Source organism: Trachinotus anak, unplaced genomic scaffold (assembly GCF_046630095.1).
Source record: "Trachinotus anak isolate AG129_WGS33_773 ecotype Australia unplaced genomic scaffold, CSIRO_AGI_Tana_v1 ptg000005l, whole genome shotgun sequence".
NCBI lineage: Eukaryota > Metazoa > Chordata > Actinopteri > Carangiformes > Carangidae > Trachinotus > Trachinotus anak.
Genome location: NW_027273856.1, coordinates 21,492,647 through 21,512,955, shown reverse-complemented (window position 1 = coordinate 21,512,955; position 20,309 = coordinate 21,492,647). Strand labels below are relative to the sequence as shown.

Here is a 20,309-nt window from a genome sequence, read left to right as displayed (position 1 = left end):
GTGTGAATCTGTGTGCGTCAGTGCTGGCATGTGCAGAATGCTTTTCCATTTTTGTCTCCCTGACCCATCTATGTTGGTGATCACAGAAAAATGCTGTTTGCTTCACAGTCAGGTTCCATGGACTCTATATTTGGACTGTCATAGGAGATGGTATCTAAAATATTGATTCAAATTGTACGAATGTATTGGTTTTGTCTTTTAGTTCATGGCAGTGACACTCCCTACTGTCAGTTTGTTTTGAACATTTGGATGATTCAGCACATTTTGCTGCCAATGCATTTATACTTTGAATATTAAAATGTAATCTTTTTAATGCAGTGTTTCTATATTGTAGTATAGTGCCTCTGTTCAGGATAAAACTTTTACCCCCATACTGCATTTATCATAAATAACCCTCAAGATTTTTATCTACGAAGGAATATTGGAAGTAGATTAAAATGGTTAGTAATAAACAGTAAATCCAAGACTGAATATAAACTAAATTAACTGAGGAGAAGAAATAATATAGAAACTGTTCAAAGAGTCAAAGAAACACAAGGGGATATGCTCTTAACATTATTAGTACAAGCTTCTTTTTTTTTTTTCATATTTACTGTTTGGCTGCAAATCCTTTGTAGTCTGTGGGTGAAGTCTGTGACTCATAGACCACCAGAAATGCAGACAACATCAGTTGCTTGTTTTGGGGCATTTCTGTCTGGAGTTTGGTCTTCAGCCAGTGATCATTTGGACTGACTTGGACAGTCAAGGACTAATCCATTGTTTGGCCTTAAAAACCTTGGTGCTTGTTTTGGCTGTATAGTGAGGGAGATAGCCCACAATCTGGAAACAGGGCTAGGGTTTCTACGTGTCACCCAACATGGATGTGAACACCCACAAACATCTTTGCAGCTGCACACATCTGCACTTCAAATCCTGCAAGCTGGAGCACAAAGCCCAAACAACCAGGGTGCAGACTGCTCTGTATGTAGCAGCTCATGAAGTGGGTGTGAAGTTCACAAAGAACTTAATCATATGAAAATATAAGGCAAATTACGTCATCTGTTGTGGAAACAGTTCCCCAGAGGTAATCAGTAAACATGTTAATAGTCAGACAGCACCGACTCGCCCCAGATGGAGCAGTGGGGGGCGCCATCAGCTGTGAAACTTTGCCCTGCGCCTCCAGCCAATCCCTGCGCTGGGCTGTATCTGTGGCCCCGCCCCCGCCCCGCCTCCAGGGACACACTGGGTCGAGTTGTGGAGAAAGGAGAGAGACAGGAGGGAGCTGGAGGAGACTGTGATGTCAGAATGAGTCGACAACACAGGAGTCCGGCGACGGGAAGTATGGACAGATAGAGACACACGCACACAGACCCACGGGTGGAGAGGCAGTGTTTGGATGTCAGCTGTGTGTGAAGCAGAGGGAAGAAGAAAAGGGGGAGAAACATGAGTCGGCAGCAGCAGCAGATCCAGGGAGTGGTTTTAACAGGTTACCACAGCAACGCGGAACTGCTGCCGAAAACCGGAGTGTGCGCTCGGTCAGCCCAGGACCAGGAGCCCGCTGCGCCCAGGTGGGACATCCAGGGTGTGCAGGTGTAAGGCCAGGAGGTGTAATGTTTGAGCTGTGTGTGTGTGTGTGTGTGTGTGTGTGTGTGTGTGTGTGAGAGAGAGAGAGAGGGAGAGAGAGGGAGAACAAGTGATCAAAGGTCAATGATTGTGTTATTTCCCTCATTTTGAACTTCAGAGCAGTAGAGAAATGATTTTGACTGTGCAGAAGTGTTGAAACAAACCCACCATACTAACCCAGCAGTAACCCAGTTAGTTGCTCCATATTTTTTTTTTTTTTTTTTTTATCTCCAGCTCCGCCTCTGGCTTTGGGTTTTATTTTTCCTTCAGCACATTCCTAATCAGCAGATCAGCAGCTTCACCTTGACTTTGTTATACCCAGAGAGCGGAGAGCTCTTCGACACCCCTGTAGCTCTGAAGATTATACTTCCTCAGCACTGTGCAATATGAAAACCACTGCTCTGAATCACAGCGCAGTTGCATTATAAAATAGCCAGATAGTGTCTTTTTGTTGGAGCTTATTTTATTGATCAAATGAACAAAATCAACGGAATAATCACTACTGAAAATGATCATACGGCGCAGTATACTGTATGTCAGCAGGACTAAGTTAAAAGGAGTTTGATTCACATTGTCGTGTGAAGCGGAAATCATATTGTTCATGAGTAAACTTAACATCATTTTTTAAGTCTGAAGGACACAATAATGAATAATGTCCATCACAAGTTCTCAGAGCTCAGTGCAATGTCGTCACACGACTTTCTCTCTGACCAATCATCCAAAACACAAATATCTTCAGTTAAAAAAGATATAAAACAGAAGCCAGGCCCAGCAAATGTTTTGTACTTTTGCTTGATAAATACAGTAACATAATAAATAACCTAAACAAGTATCTGATTAGCAGATCTTTTGATAGTCAAAGTTCTGTTGATTCCTGATTTTAAAAGTTTATTTGTTAAGCAATAAAACATGCAGATTGAAACATGTAGTGTCATAATAAGGTGCTGGGTCAACATGAGCCTCCGGAACAGTTTCATATGATGATAGCGGAGAGCGCTGTCACTGCTTTTACTTATTATTTTGAGTGCAGAGCTATAATTGAAGATAGACAGAGGAAACACTGAATAGGACCTGCACAGTGACACTGCTGTTTATAACAGAGAGGAGTTGTTTATTCGTCCAGGATGAGCTGGCGTGTTTATCGGTCAGCAAACAACTGCCGTCAACAACCGTGGTGCGATACAAGTAAACAACTCAGTCCAGCTGGTATTCAGATGGACACACCTGCCCCTGTGTGTATGCAACTGCGTGTGTGTGTGTTTATACAGTATATGTATGAGTGTGTGTTCCAGATGGCTTCTCCCACGAGCTCAACCAAAAAAAAAAACAGCATCACATTACAGCCTGCTTTTGTCTCACCTCCCACGGCAGAGTGTGTGTGCGTCCTGTCTAGGTTGACTTGAAGGCTTAGTTTTGTGGTCATTGTTTCCCCAGGTCAGGAAATGGGAGACAGTGACACAGACAGACAGACAGACAGACAGACAGAAAGCTGCTGGCCTTTAACCAGCGGTGGACATCCGACCTAAGGAGCCTTAGGTTACGTGTCTGCCTGGAGTCTTACACAGGGATGTGCTTTTTTTTGTTGTTGTTGTTTTTTTTTTTTTTTTGTTAATTCAAATGAAAGAAGGTTTTGCTGCTCTGAGAAATTCAGCTTCTGCAGTAGCTAAAGAGTATTGTGTTTCTGTTGTGGCCTCTGCTGTTGTGTAGGAGAAAGCGCTTCCCTGAGTATTTATGTAAAAAGTGGCCAGTGGACACACATGGTTCAAATAAATTCACTGCGTGATGAGGCACAGCGGCTGCAGAAATACAACACTGCACAGGAAATGACATCTTCAGAAAGGAAGACAAGCTGTGAAGGGTTACAGGACACCACACAAGTCTTCACAGCTGTGCTCTGTATTTGGTGTCTGTCTGGATGAACAGGAGTCATAACAGAAAAAATACACAGACACGCACAAAAAAATACATAATCTAGAGAAACAGATGGTACGAGACACAGGCCAAAAACGGCAGAAAAATTATGACAGATGGGAATAGAGAAAGAAAGACCAGCAGAGACAAACTGACAACCGATTCAGACGTCCAGCGTAAAAGGCCGAGCTGATCGTTGTAGTGTAGATTGATCACAACTGAAGGCAGATGATTATTCAGCCAGTGGGTCTTTGCTGAGATCAGTAACTATGAGCAGGGGGAACAGAGGCTGGCTCTGTCTTCAGAGGGCAGCTGGCACCTGTTGATGTGAATGGGAGTACCACACACACACACACACACACACACACACACACACACACACACGCTTCTCATCCTCTTCCCCCTTCTGAATTCCTCAGATGTCCATTGTTCACTGTGTATTTATGCTACACCATAAAAATAAATTGGATATTTTTCCTCACATCCATGAGCAGTGCTGGAAAAACACACACTGCTCAGATCCTTTAAAGGAACAGTTCAACATACTGGTAAATATAGTTAGTTAGCTGATGGTTAGATGAGAGAAGATTACACTGTGTCACATTATTAGAGGAAAATTTGACACAGCACACTAATTACTGTCCACCACTGAGCGTCTCTCAGTAATTTAAATGTCATCATTTCTTAATGTAAATCTACAGTATCATATCTTTTCTTTATGTGGTGAATAATGTGCCAGTGGAGCTGTGACTGCAGTGATACTCACACTCAGGTCATGTCGGCTCAAATAGTCGACTGAGTTCACTTCCTCACATATTGACTCATGTTCAACTCATCTGTGCAGAATTAGCTCTTCGCTGGTTGATTCTGTTTCCTTCCTTCTAGTCCTTTTTGCACCTCACGGTGTGGGATTTGCTTTTACACACCGAACTCTTTCCATGCACACACACACACACACACACAAGCACAATATCCCACACACTTCGTCATTGTCGGCGGCTCTAACAACCTGATAAAAGGTGTGTGTTTAAAAGGTACAAAGAGTAGAACAATCGCACATACAGCTGCAGCAGTGTTTTAGCTTTAAAGGTCATTTGTTCATGTATGTATGAAAGTGTGCCAGAGAGAGAGGGTGTTTGTTTTACTCACAAGGGCGGCCCACCTGACCTCTGTGAGTGTGTGTGAAATGGAGCAAACTCATGTGTGCTGTTAACTATTGTAAGTAGAACTTTGTTTGCGTTATTGTGGTGTGTGTGTGTGCGTGTGCGTGTGTTGTGATCTTGACGTTCACATTGTAGGAACTGGGAAAGCCCCACTCACAAAAAAACAAATCTCACACAAAGCAAATCTCCACTGTGACCTCAGGTCACTCAGAAGAATCAGATGGGCAAATTGGCAGAATACCCACAGTGGTCAACAAATACTGAAATACCATGGACACTGTGAAGCTTAATTTTTAACAGGCTTGTTAATATATTTGAACTGAAGGTAAATGGAAAACAAGGCACGAGTGTCTCAGCCAATCAGACAATTGAGAACAGGTCCCTGCTGCATCAGAGCCTCATATCCCGTCAACAGCAACAGCTATTTCTTGTTGGCTTTGGATGTTTGTTGTGTGTTTGACAGATTTGCACCAACACCTAAAACACCTGCAGATAGCTGATGAATGATGGCACCAGATGCATAGTTAAGGGATCACGTAGGTTTTTACAGTTCATCCTGTGGAAGATTTACAAATGAATGCATGTCAGTATGGTTGTGTGTGGTCGTACCGTAGCTCTGGTGTACACACTCCTTGTCAAGTGTTTCAGGAAACAAGGACATTTCTGCCATTCCTCATAAAGCAAAATGTTCCAGTTGGTGAAGTGTTAAAGGCAACGAACGCCAAGTTTGGTATTTTCAAAGCACAGATTGACAGAGAGGAGTCAGACAGCATGTTTCTGCATGTTATCACCCACTGAGCTCAGATAAATCCTACTAGGAGGGAAGAAGAGAGGACATGGGAACTTCAGGAAAAAATGCGGGAAAACAGAGGAGACAATAGGGAAGGAATACAAGAGCACCAAACAGAGAGGAAAAGGAGGAGTAGGTATGAGGAAGAGGAGGAGGTCTATTGTTGGTAAAATACCTGATGTTCTTTGTTGAAACCTCATCAAAGTGTGTGTGTGTCTGTATTTACTAGTGCTTTTTTAAAATCACTTTATTAGTATGTACACAGTGTGTGTGTGTGTGTGTGTGTGTGTGTGTGTGTGGGGCAGGAAGTCTGCTGTGGTATGTGGCTTTGCCTCAGCATGAACCCTCAGGGTAATAGTCCGCTGATAATTCCAAATAAATTAATACAGCACATCAGCTCCTTGTTGTTAAGTCTGGCTTCACAAGCTAATTTAATCCTTTACTGCATTTCACTGTATTCAGAAGTGTTTCATGACTAAATATTGGAGACATCATCATTATTTCCTAGTGACTGGGCAGTCTACAGCTTTGCTTATAAAATACCTTGTTTTTAGGATTCACTTCGTTTCTGATAATGAAGCAGCCTTTTTAGATCAGTGTTGGAGCGTCACTTTTGGCGTCACTTTTCAGACAGTTATTTTTCATTCATTCTTCCCTTGAAACACCATTCTACATCAGCATGTACAGTGTTTTTAAATGCTTTGTCAAATATCGTCTTCAAGGTTAAATAAAAACTGGACCAGTTGTGTCTGACAAATTACTCAGTATCATGATCTGGAGCATGTTGGTGTTTTCCATTCTCTTTACTGGTAGAAGTTCATTTCAGTTTGATAAAATCAATGTGCAGAGACTTTATCTTTGCCATCACATTAAACACTGACACATCCACTTCCAGTTGTATCCGTGTGGAGGCTCAACAGCCGCTCTGACAAATACACAACAGCATTTTTTAAAAGATATATATATATTTTTTTTTAAGATTAGACTGATGATAAGCAGATGAATGACAAGACTGTTGACAGCCACCTTTCAGCTTCACAGACATGGGACACAGAGATCACAGTTATATTTGAACTGTAGCTGCTCGGTTTATAACAACTACTTACAGCTGAATGACAGCAGAAGGAAGAGAGCAGAGATAAAGAATGTGCTGTGTAACTTCCTGTCACAACAAAGGGGGACATTCAGTTGGACATCAGCGAAACCACAGAAATGAAACCCAATATCAAACACTCATTAGCTGTGTTTCTATCCCCCTGTTTTATGCCCATTTTCAATTTGCACATTAAAAAACTGGGGTGGAAATGTTAGAATAAAAAAAGAAATAAAAAAACAAACAAAAAAAAAAAAACCCAACAGTTTTGTAGAAATCATGTGTCGACATATCTAAAGTGACTTCCTGTTGCTGTCAGTCAGCTGCATTTTCTGAACTGGCAATGAGTTGAAGGTGAAAGGCTGCGTCATAGGCATTCATGATAACAATAATAAAATCATGCTAATTACGCTTGATTTAGATGTTTTAAAAAATGTGTCACATTTATATCACCCACTGCCCACCTTTAACTGGGAATCAATATATATATATATATATTCTTTACTCGTTACACATACTTTTTGCAGGTTACGTGTTGGGTACCTGCAGAGATCAACCAGAGAGGAGCCCTGTTTCAACTCTAACAGATCTGTATCAACATTTTTTTCGTTAATATTAAAAAAAAAAAAAATTGTGGGTGCTTGGCTGAACTGTTGGGTTTTTTTAAATTGTCAAATATCAGTATCAGCCTCAAAAAATTTGCATTTTGATGAGGTGATGTAGTGGCACTTTAGTTATTTTCTCCACTGTCAACTATAAAATACAGCAGCAGCATTAGCAGCAGTAACGTCGCCCTGCTTGTCAACATTGTGACCATGCGTTTGTCAGTGTGCATGTTTCTTGTCCATGACTGCACATAATATCATTAAGTTGTGTACTGATGACCATGTGCGTGGCTGCCTCACAGCCTCGAGTGTCTGTGTGTGTGATATATATGACAACACACAGTGACAGTCATTATAGTTAGGCAAACTATGAGGTCATCCTCACCATGATTAGGTTCGCTCTGTCTTAGCCAGACTAGGCTAAACAACACTCATGGGCTGTGTGCTGCGATGAGCTGCCTGTGTTAAGTTAGCAGGGTGAAGTCCAAGCTGTGTGAGAGCTGCTATTCTTAGTCCCTGCTGATGTTGTCCTCATTAGCTGGGAATCCAACATGCTGCTGGCTCGTCTTTAGTTAGACTCCTTGACCGACTTCTGCCTGTGTGACTCACTGACCACCCCGTGCCATAAACTACCTCTCTCTGGTCCTGCTGTTAAAGGCATAGTAACATCCACTGCAGGCGCAAAACTCACATATGGATCCAAATGAAAGCAAAAACACAAGTTGCTTTTTGAAACGTCACCTTTTTAGAGAGCACAATGAACACAGTCAGTTCTCAGACAATCCAACCTTTATAATCCAGAAATATTTTTATGATACATTAGGTGCTATTATGAGGTATCTGTCATAACCTAATTGGTAAACAAGGTGCAAAGTGCACAGCGGCAGGTGAAACTGTAATGCCTTGGTGCAAGTTTCACTATACGACTTGTGGGAATCAGTTTTGTTTTTTGTTTTTTTTTCTTTTATCAAGATAAGAAAATTTTATTGGGCCATGTCAGCCAAGTTTTGACATGTAAACAAGGATCAGGCCAAATAACCAGATGTGTATCTCTAACTGTCTGACTTACCTGTCTCTGCCACCACCTGTCTGTGTCTGTGTCTCTTGCAGCCGCCGGACAGGCCACTACAACGTTCAACAGAACCACAACTCACAACATGGAGACAGATACGGGCCTGTCTCTACCGCCAGTATTACCAAAACCAGCAGCACCGACCCGTCGTCACTCCCCAATCCAAGCTCTGCTGCCTGCCCCAGGTTTCAGCTCTCCTCCAGCCCAAACTCTAGCCCCAGGCACAGTCCCAACTCCAGGCCCAGACCACGACTCACAAGTCAGCGCTCTAACTCTCAGGTAGATTCTTTGGTGTGCAGAGGTCGTTGACTCTCTCAAAGTTCAGAGATCGTTTTCTGTAGCCTTGCACATGTGGCAACCTTAAAGTGAAAAAAGCTTATTTATCTGCTCTGAAGCTAGTTCTCTCAGTGGAAGCAGCACATTGTTTAATCGCAGGCTTTTCGGTTAAGAAATGACATGGACAGGTCAGACTTTATGACACAATGCATGAGTTTTATTAGTGGTAACAGCACTGATTTCTGCAGATCCTTTGAATGAAGATAGTCCATTCATATTTCTAAGGTGTATTTCTTCTTTTTATCACTATAAAACTATGGCAACAACCTTCTCTGCTGTTGTACTGACTCTGGATAAGAATATCTGCTAAATCATATCTGTTAAAATTTTACAGGGAGTTTGGTTGGCAGGCTTACAGCTGCTGTTGGTCATCACTCATGTTTTGAGTAATCTGTAATTGGTTAATGTGTGTGTGCTCAACGCCAATGTGGAGACTCCTTTTAAAAACCCAACAAATTCATTGAAGTGCTGTTCTTTGTGACTTGTTCAGACTGGCTGTGACTGTGACTCTTGTGTCTCTTTGCATCGTTCTGCCACATGAGAGAATTTCTTTTTTTTTAATTAATCAACAAGAACCATTGTTCAGGACAGAAACAAAATTTGAAACAGGAATGTGAATTTGTAGATGTAAATGATGAAATCCACAACTTTTGTGTGTCTGCACGTCTTGCAGGACTCTCTGGACGAGCTGGAGATGGACTATTGGGAGGAGGTGAAGAATATCACTCACTCAGGAGGAGGAGCAGGGAGGGGAGAAGAGGAGGAGCAGCAGAAGATTCCTGAAGGTAGGATACACCGTGTCCATGGACAGACCTTCCATCTGCTGGTGCACACAGTCAGCCATTTTTATTCTTCATTTAGATTATTCTACTCAGAGAAAAGATGATGTAGTGGCAGAGTGTGATCAGACACTAGTCTGGGCTTGTGTGTGGTTCCTGACATGGATAGGTGGTGAGATAATGGACCTCCGAGCGCGGACATGTAAAAGGTGTCCCACCGCTCCTACACAGGAGAAAGACACCCAGGACTCTGAGACTGTTTAAGTCACAAAACAACTCTGACATATCATTTGTAGTCATTTTGTGTCTCTTTATGGTCATTTATGTGTCTTTGTAGTTGCTTTGCATCTCTTTGCTGTTGATTTGTGGATCTTTTTTGTTGTTTTTGCATCTTCTTGTGGTCATTTTGCATATTCGTGATCATTTTGTGTCTTTCACAGTAACATTTTGCAGGTGAACCAGAACTCCAAGACTCTGAAACACAAAAATCACAGATGTAATTTGTAGTTATTTTGGGTCTCTTTGTGGTCATTTTGTGTCTCTTTGTGGTCATTGTGTGTCTCTTTGTGGTACTTTTGGAAACTTCAAGTCTTGACAAAGTGTTCTGAAGTGGCTGTCAACGTGTAAACGTGATGTGTAGCTAAATGCCGGCTGTTTATAAAAAAAAAAAAGGCAGCTCAGGGCCGTGCAGACTGGCTCTGTGTTCCTTTCCACATGACGGATGCAATTCTTAAGTGTATTTCAGTGAGTCTGTTTATGAAGACTATTGTTCTCTGGAGCAAACACACTCTTCCTGTATATATTGTGCTCTCCAGTTCTGTGTCTACTCCTTTCCCTTTCCTGCACCTGTAGAATCATACAGGGTTTTTTTTCATACTGATCTCCCCCTTTCCCTCATTTTGAGTCACAAAAATGATGCTAATGAGGGATCACATCAGGAACCAAACTGAAAAATATCCCCTTCCTTCCCTTTTGAATTTTACCCTCTCATTTTCTCTTTCAGAAGGAGAGCAGGAGGAGGCGTGGCTTACAGAGGCGGGGCTGGCACGACTTTTTGATGATTCATTGGCAGCTGACCAGGATCAGGTGTCGATCATCTATTTATCCCTTATTTGATTAGTGAGACCTGAGTCCAGGTTGAGTCATAGTTTATCAGTTTCATATTTGCAGTTCAGATCTTTGAATGAGCATAGACTGTTAACCTCGGTCTAAAACCTGTATGACACAAAAAGGCTGAAAAGAAATGAAACACATGGATGCTATATCAACTGTCTCTTGTCTGATTCTGACTGATTGATTGACAGGAAGAAGATAGTGCAGTGTTCCTGTCCACACTGACCAGGACTCAGGCAGCGGCCGTAGAACGTCGTGTAACATCACTACAGCAGACGTTGCTACGGCGACGCAACCGGCAACACGTCCCTGATGTTAGGGATATATTCAGACCTCCTGAAAAGGTTAAGAGACGCAAACTCATTAAATTGTATCAAGATGAAATCTGAGATCTCCGAAAAAAGAGTATAAAAGTCAAAGACATAACATTTACATATGTTCAGCTGTTTCCTGCTTCATTTAGTTTGAACTCTGACACGAGTAGAAAGCATTTATCAAACTGTTTTATGAAACCGTTTTATCTGTGTATCTCACAATTTAAGACCTCAGTGGCTCCACAATTTGGGAAATGCACTTATTTGCCTTCTTGTTAGAGTTAGATGAAAAGATTCATGTCTGTGTGTTACATTGTGTTTGTTTAATCTGCTTAAGAAAGTGTAAACATTTTACTTTATATACAGCTAGCCAGGCTGTCTCAGCAAGAAAGTGAATAACTGTATTTCCCAAAACATCAAACTATTCCTTTAAAGCTTTTGATCATTATTTTCTTGTCAGAGTTGTGCTAACTGAGGTCACAGAATCTCAGTATACAGTGATTATGAGAGACATGAAATCTTGTTGGATAAAAAAAAAAAAATGATGCCACATTTCTTTAAAATCACGAATTGGGCATTCAACCACAACACACAAATGTAACATTTCCTTTTTTTTAGGAAAGGAAGTGGTCACAACTAACATTGCATCTGTCGTTACTTCTCCAGTCTGACAGTAATCAGCACCCAATTAGCGAGCAGTCTGGCAACACACCCCATTTTATTTGAGCAAAATCAAGTCCCTTCAGTACATTACACTTGACTGATATTCAGTAAATCGAAAATAAATTAATTAAGTTTTATTATTTGAGTAGAATGACGTGTACTACTGCTACTTCAGTCAGCAGAATAAGCTGTTTTCAACTAATAGTCTCACATTTTCTCTATCCCAGATCCACAATTTGTCCACTAATTAACAGACAGGATAATATGTAACACAAAAAAATGTACTGGGGGAGGGGAGTACTGTTTGAATGAGTGACTTGTTGAACATAACACTGAGTGCTGTACACTTATGTGTCTCTGTGTTGTGCTGTGTGCCTCAGGATGAGCAGCCCAGTAAACTCAAAGGGGGAAGTGAGAATGGACAAAAAGATGTCCCTTCAGCTGGTATGTGCAACATACTCCAACAGACGCACACACACGCGCAGTTTGAGTCAGCATGGAGAATGACTAACTGAGGCCCAAATAAACCTCTGCCCAGCAACTCTTCATTTGAATAGAGTAGATTAGTACACAATGCAATGTGACAGCACATCATTTCCATTTTCTTATTTGCTTATAAGATGTTTAGAAAAACTGCTGCTTTTCTGCTGCTATAAAATAGATTAAAAAGAGTTGAAATATATGCTACCCAACATTAGATCTTTTCTATATTGCACATCGCTGTAAAGTGGGAGCAAATGTGAGATAAAGTCTGAACATTCACCAGTTGTGTATTTAAATGTACAGAAAAGGCAGCAGGCCTCTGTTTCTTCCTCTTTCTGCCATCGTCACTAAAACGCTGGGATTGTACAAATGAAAACACACTTCACTGTCTGTCTCTCACAGTTTAAATACACTTCTTGTGTGGTCGTATGTTTTATTTCTTTTTTCTGTGTGTATATGCGTGTGTGTATGTGTATGTGTATGTGTGTGTGTGTGTGTGTGTGTGTGTGTGTGTGTGTGTGTGTGTGTATGTGTGTGTGTGGGTGTTTCTCGACAGAAACAGAGACAGAACTGAACATTGAAGTGGCATTTTCAGAGCAGGCGCTCACTTACAGGGACAACCATCAAAGATTAAAGGTCACCGCTGGCCCTAGTTCTCCTGACGACAAACTACCCGTGAGCCACATACCTGTACACACACACACACACACACACACACACACACACACACACACACACACACACACACACACATACACAAAGAATATTTGCACATTCACCTCCTCAGCAGTGTGTTTCTTTACTGATACACTGAGTGTGTCTGTACTTGGGGGGAAAGCCAGTGAATAAACAGGATGCACTGATTTTATACATTGTTCTGTAAACATATACAAAGCCTCTTGTTGTAAGCATTCTTCAGTGTGATATTGGAGCTTGTGTTGACAATGTCAAGGTCAATGATTAGCAGAGATAACAGACACAGAGATGTGATTTTTTTTTTTTTTTTTTACTTTGCAAGTGACAAAATGTTATGTCACAGTTGCAGCTGAGTGGAATATAGTCAGATTTCATATAAAAATAATTGTATATTAGCTGGAATTCAATGTTTGTCTTGCTGTTTAAGAACCCAGAAAGTATTAACTTGTCTTACTGTGTTGTTTTGTCAACAATTTAGCACTGTAATGTAATGAAAAAAGAATGTAAAGCAGAGAATGATATTGTAAAAGCCAACAACATACATTAGAAAATAGTTTTATCTGAAAACACAGTGTGGCCTTGGTGTGTAAGCAGTGTGAGAGCTGGTCTGTAGTGACATCTGGTGGTTGAAGCTGGTGTAACGGATTATTTCCACTGTTCCTTGAGTTTTCAGAAATGGTCTGTAGGCACCTCTCATACAATTCAGTCAATTTAGTATAATGCGAAACACATACAGCATTCAATGTAAAACAAGATACAGTCAAATATTAATTTGGCACAGTGTTTCCTTTTAAAGTTTTCTCCCACAGTAGCTGATGCACTTCTGTCTCCTTCTCTCTTCGGTTTTCTTCTCTTCTCAAGAACTTTAAGCTGCTCCCAGATAAAACAGGTCAGACCAGAATAGGAGATCTGTCTCCTCTGGATATGAAAAAGGTAAGTGAAGTTACTGTGTTTTGACATAATTTTATTATCTGCGGATGTGTGTGTGCACATGCAAGAAATACTTTCCTGTAAGAAGAAAGTGAGTTAGTTGAGTTATTTCCAAATGCAGTTGTTATAATATCCCTGTCTCTATCTGTTTGTTTTGAATGTTGTAGGTGCGTAGACTGGTGCTTGTGGAGATGACTGCTCTGTTTGACACAGCTGGGATAGACCTGAAGGCACACAAAGCTGTAAAGGTCAAGGCTAAAGGTAAACACAAACACACACACACACACACACACACACACACACACACACACACACACACACACACACACACAAACACACGCAATATGTACACAGAAATACACGATGGGGAGGCTCTGAAGGCTAACAACAAAACAAGAAGCAACAACAATATAAGAGCCTTTACACACACAAGCACGTATATGTACAAACACTGACACACACACACACACACACACACACACACACACACACACATACACACACACACACATAGTCATTAAAAACAGCTGAAATTAGTACAAATAACTATTTTTTCCAGGTTAGCATGATTAGTTAATATTAGTGTTTAACTCAGGATTTGTGTTCGTGTGTGCAGAAAGTGGTCTGTTCGGTGTTCCTCTTGCCACTTTATTGGATCAGGACCAGAAGCGGACTCCTGGGACCAAAGTGCCAATCATACTGCAGAGGGTGAGCACGCCAGCCAGTTCAATTAACAGTTCAACAGCAAATATTGATAACAGATCAAACAGCAGCTATGAATCAGTGCATCTCATTGTATTTCCCATGTGGTTCTCACAATTGACATTACACGCAGTACAACCTGAGTCTGAAGTATATGGGGCCGGTGCTGTACTGTGATCATATTAACGTTTACAGTTTCTTCTCATGATGTTTTGCCTAAACATAATCTCGCCCTTATCTTTAGCTTATCAGTCATATCGAGGAGGAGGGATTAGACACAGAGGGGCTGCTACGGATCCCTGGAGCCGCCACTAGAGTCAAGGTTGGTTCAAGTAGCCACCACCGCAGACACACGGTACAGCGGTAAAGACTGTTAGTAAAGGTAAAGGTGAGGCCTGAGTTATTCTTCCACCAGTGTTGGCATTAGTGACTGGATTCGTTCTGTTTCTGTCCCGTATCCAGTCACTGTGCCAGGAGCTCGAGTCCTCCTTCTATGACGGGATGTTTCCATGGCAACAGTTGAAACAGCACGATGCTGCTAGCCTTCTCAAGCTGTTCATCAGGGAGTTACCCCATCCACTACTGACTGTGGAGTACCTCAGCACATTTATTGCTGTCAACAGTATGTACACCATCTGTTCACCAAGTACTCTGCTTAATCGCAAGAGCTTTACAGCCACATTAAGAGTCAATGAAGTGGAAAAAAACGTGCATTAAGCATTTCTGTGTGTGTGTGTGTGTGTGTGTGTGTGTGTGTGTGTGTGTGTGTGTGTGTGTGTGTACACACATTTACAGGGCTCCCCACAAAGAAGCAACAGCTGCAGGCTTTGAACCTGCTCGTCCTTTTGTTGCCTGAGCCCAATCGGGATACTTTGAAGGTAGACGCACGCTCAGTTTCAAACATGCTTCATTTTCAATTCAATGAATCATCTCTTTATGACAAACTCTTGACTATTTCTATCGTAAATCTCTTTTCTGTTTTCTTCCCCAGGCATTAGTGGAGTTCTTAAAGCGTGTGATTGACCATCAGGCCAAGAATAGAATGACGCTCAACAATGTCTCTGTTGTCATGGCACCCAACATCTTCATGTTCAAAGGCTTCCGCTCCAAGGTTACAGAACAACAGGAGTTCTCCATGGCAACCTGCACAGCCAACATCGTCCGTCTGCTGATTAGATACCAGAATCTTCTCTGGACAGTAAGGATCAAAAAGAGTCATTTATCTTGATTATATTCTACTATTCTAAAGGCCATTATAAACAAACTAAATCTGTGTTCGTGTCTACATTGGTATGATTGAAATAAACAGTGTTTCAAACATTTCAAACCTTTTTCCATGGAGTATGAATGATGGTACCATGTTGTACTAAGGGGATCACATCTCACTTTTAAGTGTGCATCTTGTCTCCAGATCCCCAAGTTCATTGTGACCCAGGTCAGACATCAAAACATGGAAAGTCAGCGGAAACAAAATAAAGAGAGAGCTGTAAGAAAGCTGCTGAAGAAGATAACTACTGACAAACCGTCTGATAAAGCTGTCCCTGAGGTAGGACTCATTTCCTGGTTATGTAGTAGTCAGTGACCTATTCTGAGAAATCACTGTTAATAATTCTACTAAGAAATATGCTAATGAGAGAGTGTAAATCTACATTTATTTCACAGTAGACTATGGATTATTAAACAACCTAACACTGACTACACGTTTGCCTCCATGGCTGCGTAAACCAAATGTGTTGTTGTTTCAGTGTCTTGCCTTGTAACGTAAACGTAGTGGACCACACAACAACATGTAATGATTGAAATCTAGTCATTCAACAGACACTCATATCCAGCTTTGTTTCATAGCAGAGTACTAAGCCTCAACTCCAGTGTAACTGCTTAACAGCTGGTCAGGGTGAAAAGAGTCAGAGCTGCAAAAAAGGTTTCCGTACATCTTTTGAATAACGACAATGCAAGGCAACTCTAGTTTAAGACCTAATAGCTGAATAGAAATAGTAAGTCAAAATAAAAACCTAGAGGACTATTTATATATTTTTAGTTGGTATTACATTGAGTGCAGCTCTGAGCAGGTTGTGTTTATACTCAGTTGAGTGATCGTGACATCTAGTGGTCCTGTATAAAAGTGTTGTTCCTATGTAAGCATATGTTTATGCCATTATGTTTTCAGGTTGTCTGTCCGTCTCATTCTTGTGAATGTGATATCTCAATAACACCTGGAGGGAATTTCTTCAAATTTGGCACAAATATTCTCTTGCATTCAAAGATGAACTGATTAGATTTTGGTAGTCAAAGGTCGAAGGTCGAGGTCACTGTCACAAAACAAGTTTTTGGCCATAACTTAAGAATTCACATGGTAAAAAATTGCAACTGGAGCGGCTGGCAGAGGCATACAACAGTGAGGGGGTAATTCTGGTCTTCATCATGCAACATGTGGGCATCAGGAGCCAAACACAGGACAGTGGATCGTTTTATAAGATATGTAAACATCTGAAAGCCACTCAGTTTTGTCTCCTCTCTGTTTTCACTTGAGTCTGATGACTGATCGGAGTAGAAACTCTGCATTTCCTAGTTTCAACCTTCTTCTCACTGTTAGTCGGGATTTTTCTCTCACCTGTCCCATGTTAATCAATCTTTATGACAAACAGGTTCCTGTCAGAGTGGTTGAGTGCTTCTTGGCAATATACTTTAGTGGTGATAGAGTAACTTGGAACTGTAGCTGAGCACTTGAGCTGCCTGCTCAGCTAAGTGTTGTGACACCAGATAGTATTTGGAGTTTACTAAACAAAACAGGCCGTATTTATCCAAGTCCATATTCATCAGTCATTTCATGTCCCTGTCTCAGTGTGTGTGTGTGTGTGTGTGTTGATGAGGACAGTGTCTTGGATGCTGATCTAATTATTTTGAAGTGTTTATGGTGTGTGATTGATTATATATTTCTCTTTCTCTCTGTCTGTGTTTACAACCAGGACAGTTCACAGGGATTTATTCGAGTTCAAGCCCCCCAGTTCAGTAAAGTCTCTATGGCAGTTCAGCTCACTGCAAAGTTGCAGGCTGCTGATGTATTAACACGCTTCCTCAGCCAAAACAGGTAATATGTGTACATACAGCACTTCACACACTTTCACACAGATAAACATACAGTATCTGCTTATGTAAGACCCATCCTCTTTTCATGTCTCCTTACTGCCTTCTTTCTCCCTCGCTCTCTCTTTCTCCTCCCAGTTCAGTGACAGTGAAGCGAGAAGAGCTGTGTCTCTTTGAGATCGGTGGAAACATCAGTAAGTCTAGCTCCTACTAAAAACAAATTCATTACAATGTTCTCTGCTGATCACCCAGCTGGTGAGCTAACACGCCAAAAATGTAAAAAGGAAAAATCTGCTTCTTGTTGTGGCTCTAAAAGCAACAGATAATTATAGTAATTCTGTTCTAATAATATGTCTCTTTGTCTTTCTCCTCCTCTAAGAGGAGAGATGTCTAGATGAAGAAACGTACATGAAAGACCTCTTCCAGCTGAACCCTACAGCAGAGTGGGTCATCAGAGCTGCACAGCGATAAACCTGGAGTGCTCCCCGTTCTCACCACAGTGTACTACTGAGAAGGGACGCCACCTGGTTCTCTGAGGGTTTTTTGCAGGTTCTGAAGATGCTTGGACCATTTATGTGTAGCATACAGCATTTTTAACATAGGCGGGGGTTTTTACACATTTAGTCGGCCCTAAAATCTACCAAAAAAATACTTTAAGATCATATGAAAACCTATTTGGTGAAACGTGTGGAAATAGACTTTTCTGGTTCTTTGCATAAACAGAGTTCCCTAAGCAAGAATAAAGGAAAATTAGTGTTTATGCAAAAAATCATATTTTTTCCATCTGGCCTTATGGTGCTCACTGGAATCTCACGCATCAGGTACCACAAGCCTGAGGTACAGTCCAGTTGTCTGGCTGAAAGAAAACCTCGTCTATGAGAATACCTTGTCATCACTATATTCCTGACAGACCACTGTTGAACACTGGTGGAAATACGTTATTTCCTCTAGTTTGTCTCAGCACTTGAGTCACGATATTGTGATTCTTAATATTGTGTGATACTGTAAATATTTCATTTGTATACTGTGATTCATTACCACTAATCACTTTGTCGTGCCTGCAATAATAAGCTAAAATAGTCTGTGGCAATAAGATATCAAAATTCTATTAAATCACGAACATCGATTTTCTGTTGGCCAATTTTGAGAGTACTGGCTTTTATTTAGCTATAGATATATTTTATCATACCCTAAAACGTAGACAAATGGTCATAATATTGAATGTCATTGTATGAAAGCACTTCACCAGGAAAGAATGACCATTATACTGAATGGGTGTAACTTTGGGGTCCAGAGCTTGGCTGCTGGAAGTTATGACAAAACAGGTGTGACACAAATCGACAGTGAGCGTAGCATCAGCCGGCGCAAACTAGTCAAAATGTCTCCACTTTTGGGTTTCCATGATAATGCCATCACTGACCAGGGCACGCAATGACGACATCGCTGTTTTTATGGTACATTAATATTGTTGTACGTTATAATGTCTTAAACTGTGGATGTTTGAGTGTGTTAATGTGTGAATCCATCTTCCACATGATTAGCCTGTGTGCAAGCTCATATAGAATAAATTAAGCCATTTGCCTTATAAGTTTGGTACCAAAGATGTGATCATTTTAATGATGGACTCTTCCATGATAATTTAGAGGAAGTAAATTTCCCACTGTATAAAGGGCCTTATTGAAATGATACACTGTAACATAATGGGTCCAAAAGGTATCTGGACACTAGCACATAAGGCATTTGTTGTTTTGATTTTTGGCTCTGCACCCTTCTCTGTCTGGATGGCAGCTAATGTAATATATTAGCAGGAGCTGAATTTTGCCAGGAGTAGAAAATCTCCATATTATCTTTTTGGCACATACGTGTGCTTTTCTTGGCTAATACAGTACAAGCCTAATCTGATTGTGTGTGGTTTCTCACACTGTCAGCAGCCTGTGAGGTTCATATCTGCACCACACAGTCAAACGTCGCAGATGTTTTTATTGTGGAAAGCTGTGCAGTGCTATAACAAATAATGTGTTACTTTTCTAATTGTTTGAACTGTCACTCCCTGCCTTGCATTATCTTGTTTACTGTGAATTATTGTTTTTTTTTCTAAATAATGATGTCTTTGTCTCATTACTGCCTCTGAAATGACCAGTAAAACAGCCTGTAAATAAACATGCAGTTATTAATTACCACATCTGCTGGTATGAGGGCTTTTGTTTGCAAAGGACCTGACAGAGCGCAGAGCGAGACTGCTCTGCAATCAATGCAGTTTGATGCCTTCTGAGAGATTTTTGAATGAGATCATTATACAACAGAACAATATTACAGCCAATATGGAACTGCAATTTATGAAAAATAAACATGAGATGCATCTTTTATTTTTGACCTGTAGACCTTCCATGACACGAAAATATATTTTTTAGTTTCAAATAGTACAGTAAACAGAATCTCTCCTGTTTTTAATTTTCTGCCACTTTAGTCTCAAACATTTCAACTATTCTTAGAATAATAGCTATCAAATCTGTAGTTATACATGTTAGTTAAAAAAAAGTTTAAGTTCACCTTATTAATGGCTTGTTATTCATCTATAAAGACCTAACAAATGATTTATCAACCATTTATAAAGCAAGTGGTTATAACTTTATAGTCTGCCTTGACTATAGTAACAGCAGTGTAGTAGTGGTGCTCTCACAAACAAGGTTTCAAAATTCAATAGTTTATTTTCATTTCAAAATGGTTCATTTGAATTAGACTGAGGAGTTCACAGCACACAAAACTAAAATACAAATGGCAACAAAATAACATGACCTGAGACATCAGTGTCCTTTGTCATAATACGGGCACATACCAACTTCAAATCTGCCAGAGGGCATAACAACCTCTTTATTTCCTCAAAGCTCTTCACGTCCCCACTTACTTTCCACAGTAATGTTTTAGCATCATGGAAATAAAAGGGACAGTAGTGCAGAATAAGGATATCACATA

The 20,309-nt window shown here is 40.7% G+C and overlaps 1 protein-coding gene across 2 annotated transcripts; it reads left to right on the top strand.

The window, feature by feature from the left end:
• Positions 1–1,255: 1,255 nt before the first annotated feature.
• Positions 1,256–19,518, top strand: arhgap18 (Rho GTPase activating protein 18). 2 transcript variants are annotated; one of them, XM_071478913.1, is made up of 18 exons: positions 1,256–1,547; positions 8,275–8,515; positions 9,246–9,357; positions 10,355–10,437; positions 10,656–10,808; positions 11,822–11,885; positions 12,481–12,599; positions 13,482–13,553; positions 13,718–13,811; positions 14,167–14,258; positions 14,497–14,574; positions 14,715–14,874; positions 15,048–15,130; positions 15,244–15,450; positions 15,664–15,798; positions 17,219–17,340; positions 17,475–17,530; positions 17,716–19,518. In XM_071478913.1, exons 1-18 carry the CDS (start codon positions 1,423–1,425, stop codon positions 17,805–17,807), a joined length of 2,088 nt encoding a protein of 695 aa, XP_071335014.1. In that variant the 5' UTR covers positions 1,256–1,422; the 3' UTR covers positions 17,808–19,518. The 2 variants fall into 2 exon arrangements, with proteins under 2 accessions (XP_071335014.1, XP_071335015.1); XM_071478914.1 differs by having other exon boundaries at positions 1,290–1,547; positions 12,487–12,599.
• The last annotated feature ends 791 nt before the right edge of the window (positions 19,519–20,309 follow it).

What these genes read in the sequence shown, in the direction of transcription:
- arhgap18 (XM_071478913.1), top strand. Translation starts at nt 1,423, where the DNA reads ATGAGTCGGCAGCAGCAGCAGATCCAGGGAGTGGTTTTAACAGGTTAC. An exon ending in TATTCAGACCTCCTGAAAAG is followed by an intron (nt 10,809 to 11,821) that starts GTTAAGAGACGC and finishes TGTGTGCCTCAG; the next exon opens with GATGAGCAGCCCAGTAAACT. An exon ending in TGAGATCGGTGGAAACATCA is followed by an intron (nt 17,531 to 17,715) that starts GTAAGTCTAGCT and finishes TCCTCCTCTAAG; the next exon opens with AGGAGAGATGTCTAGATGAA.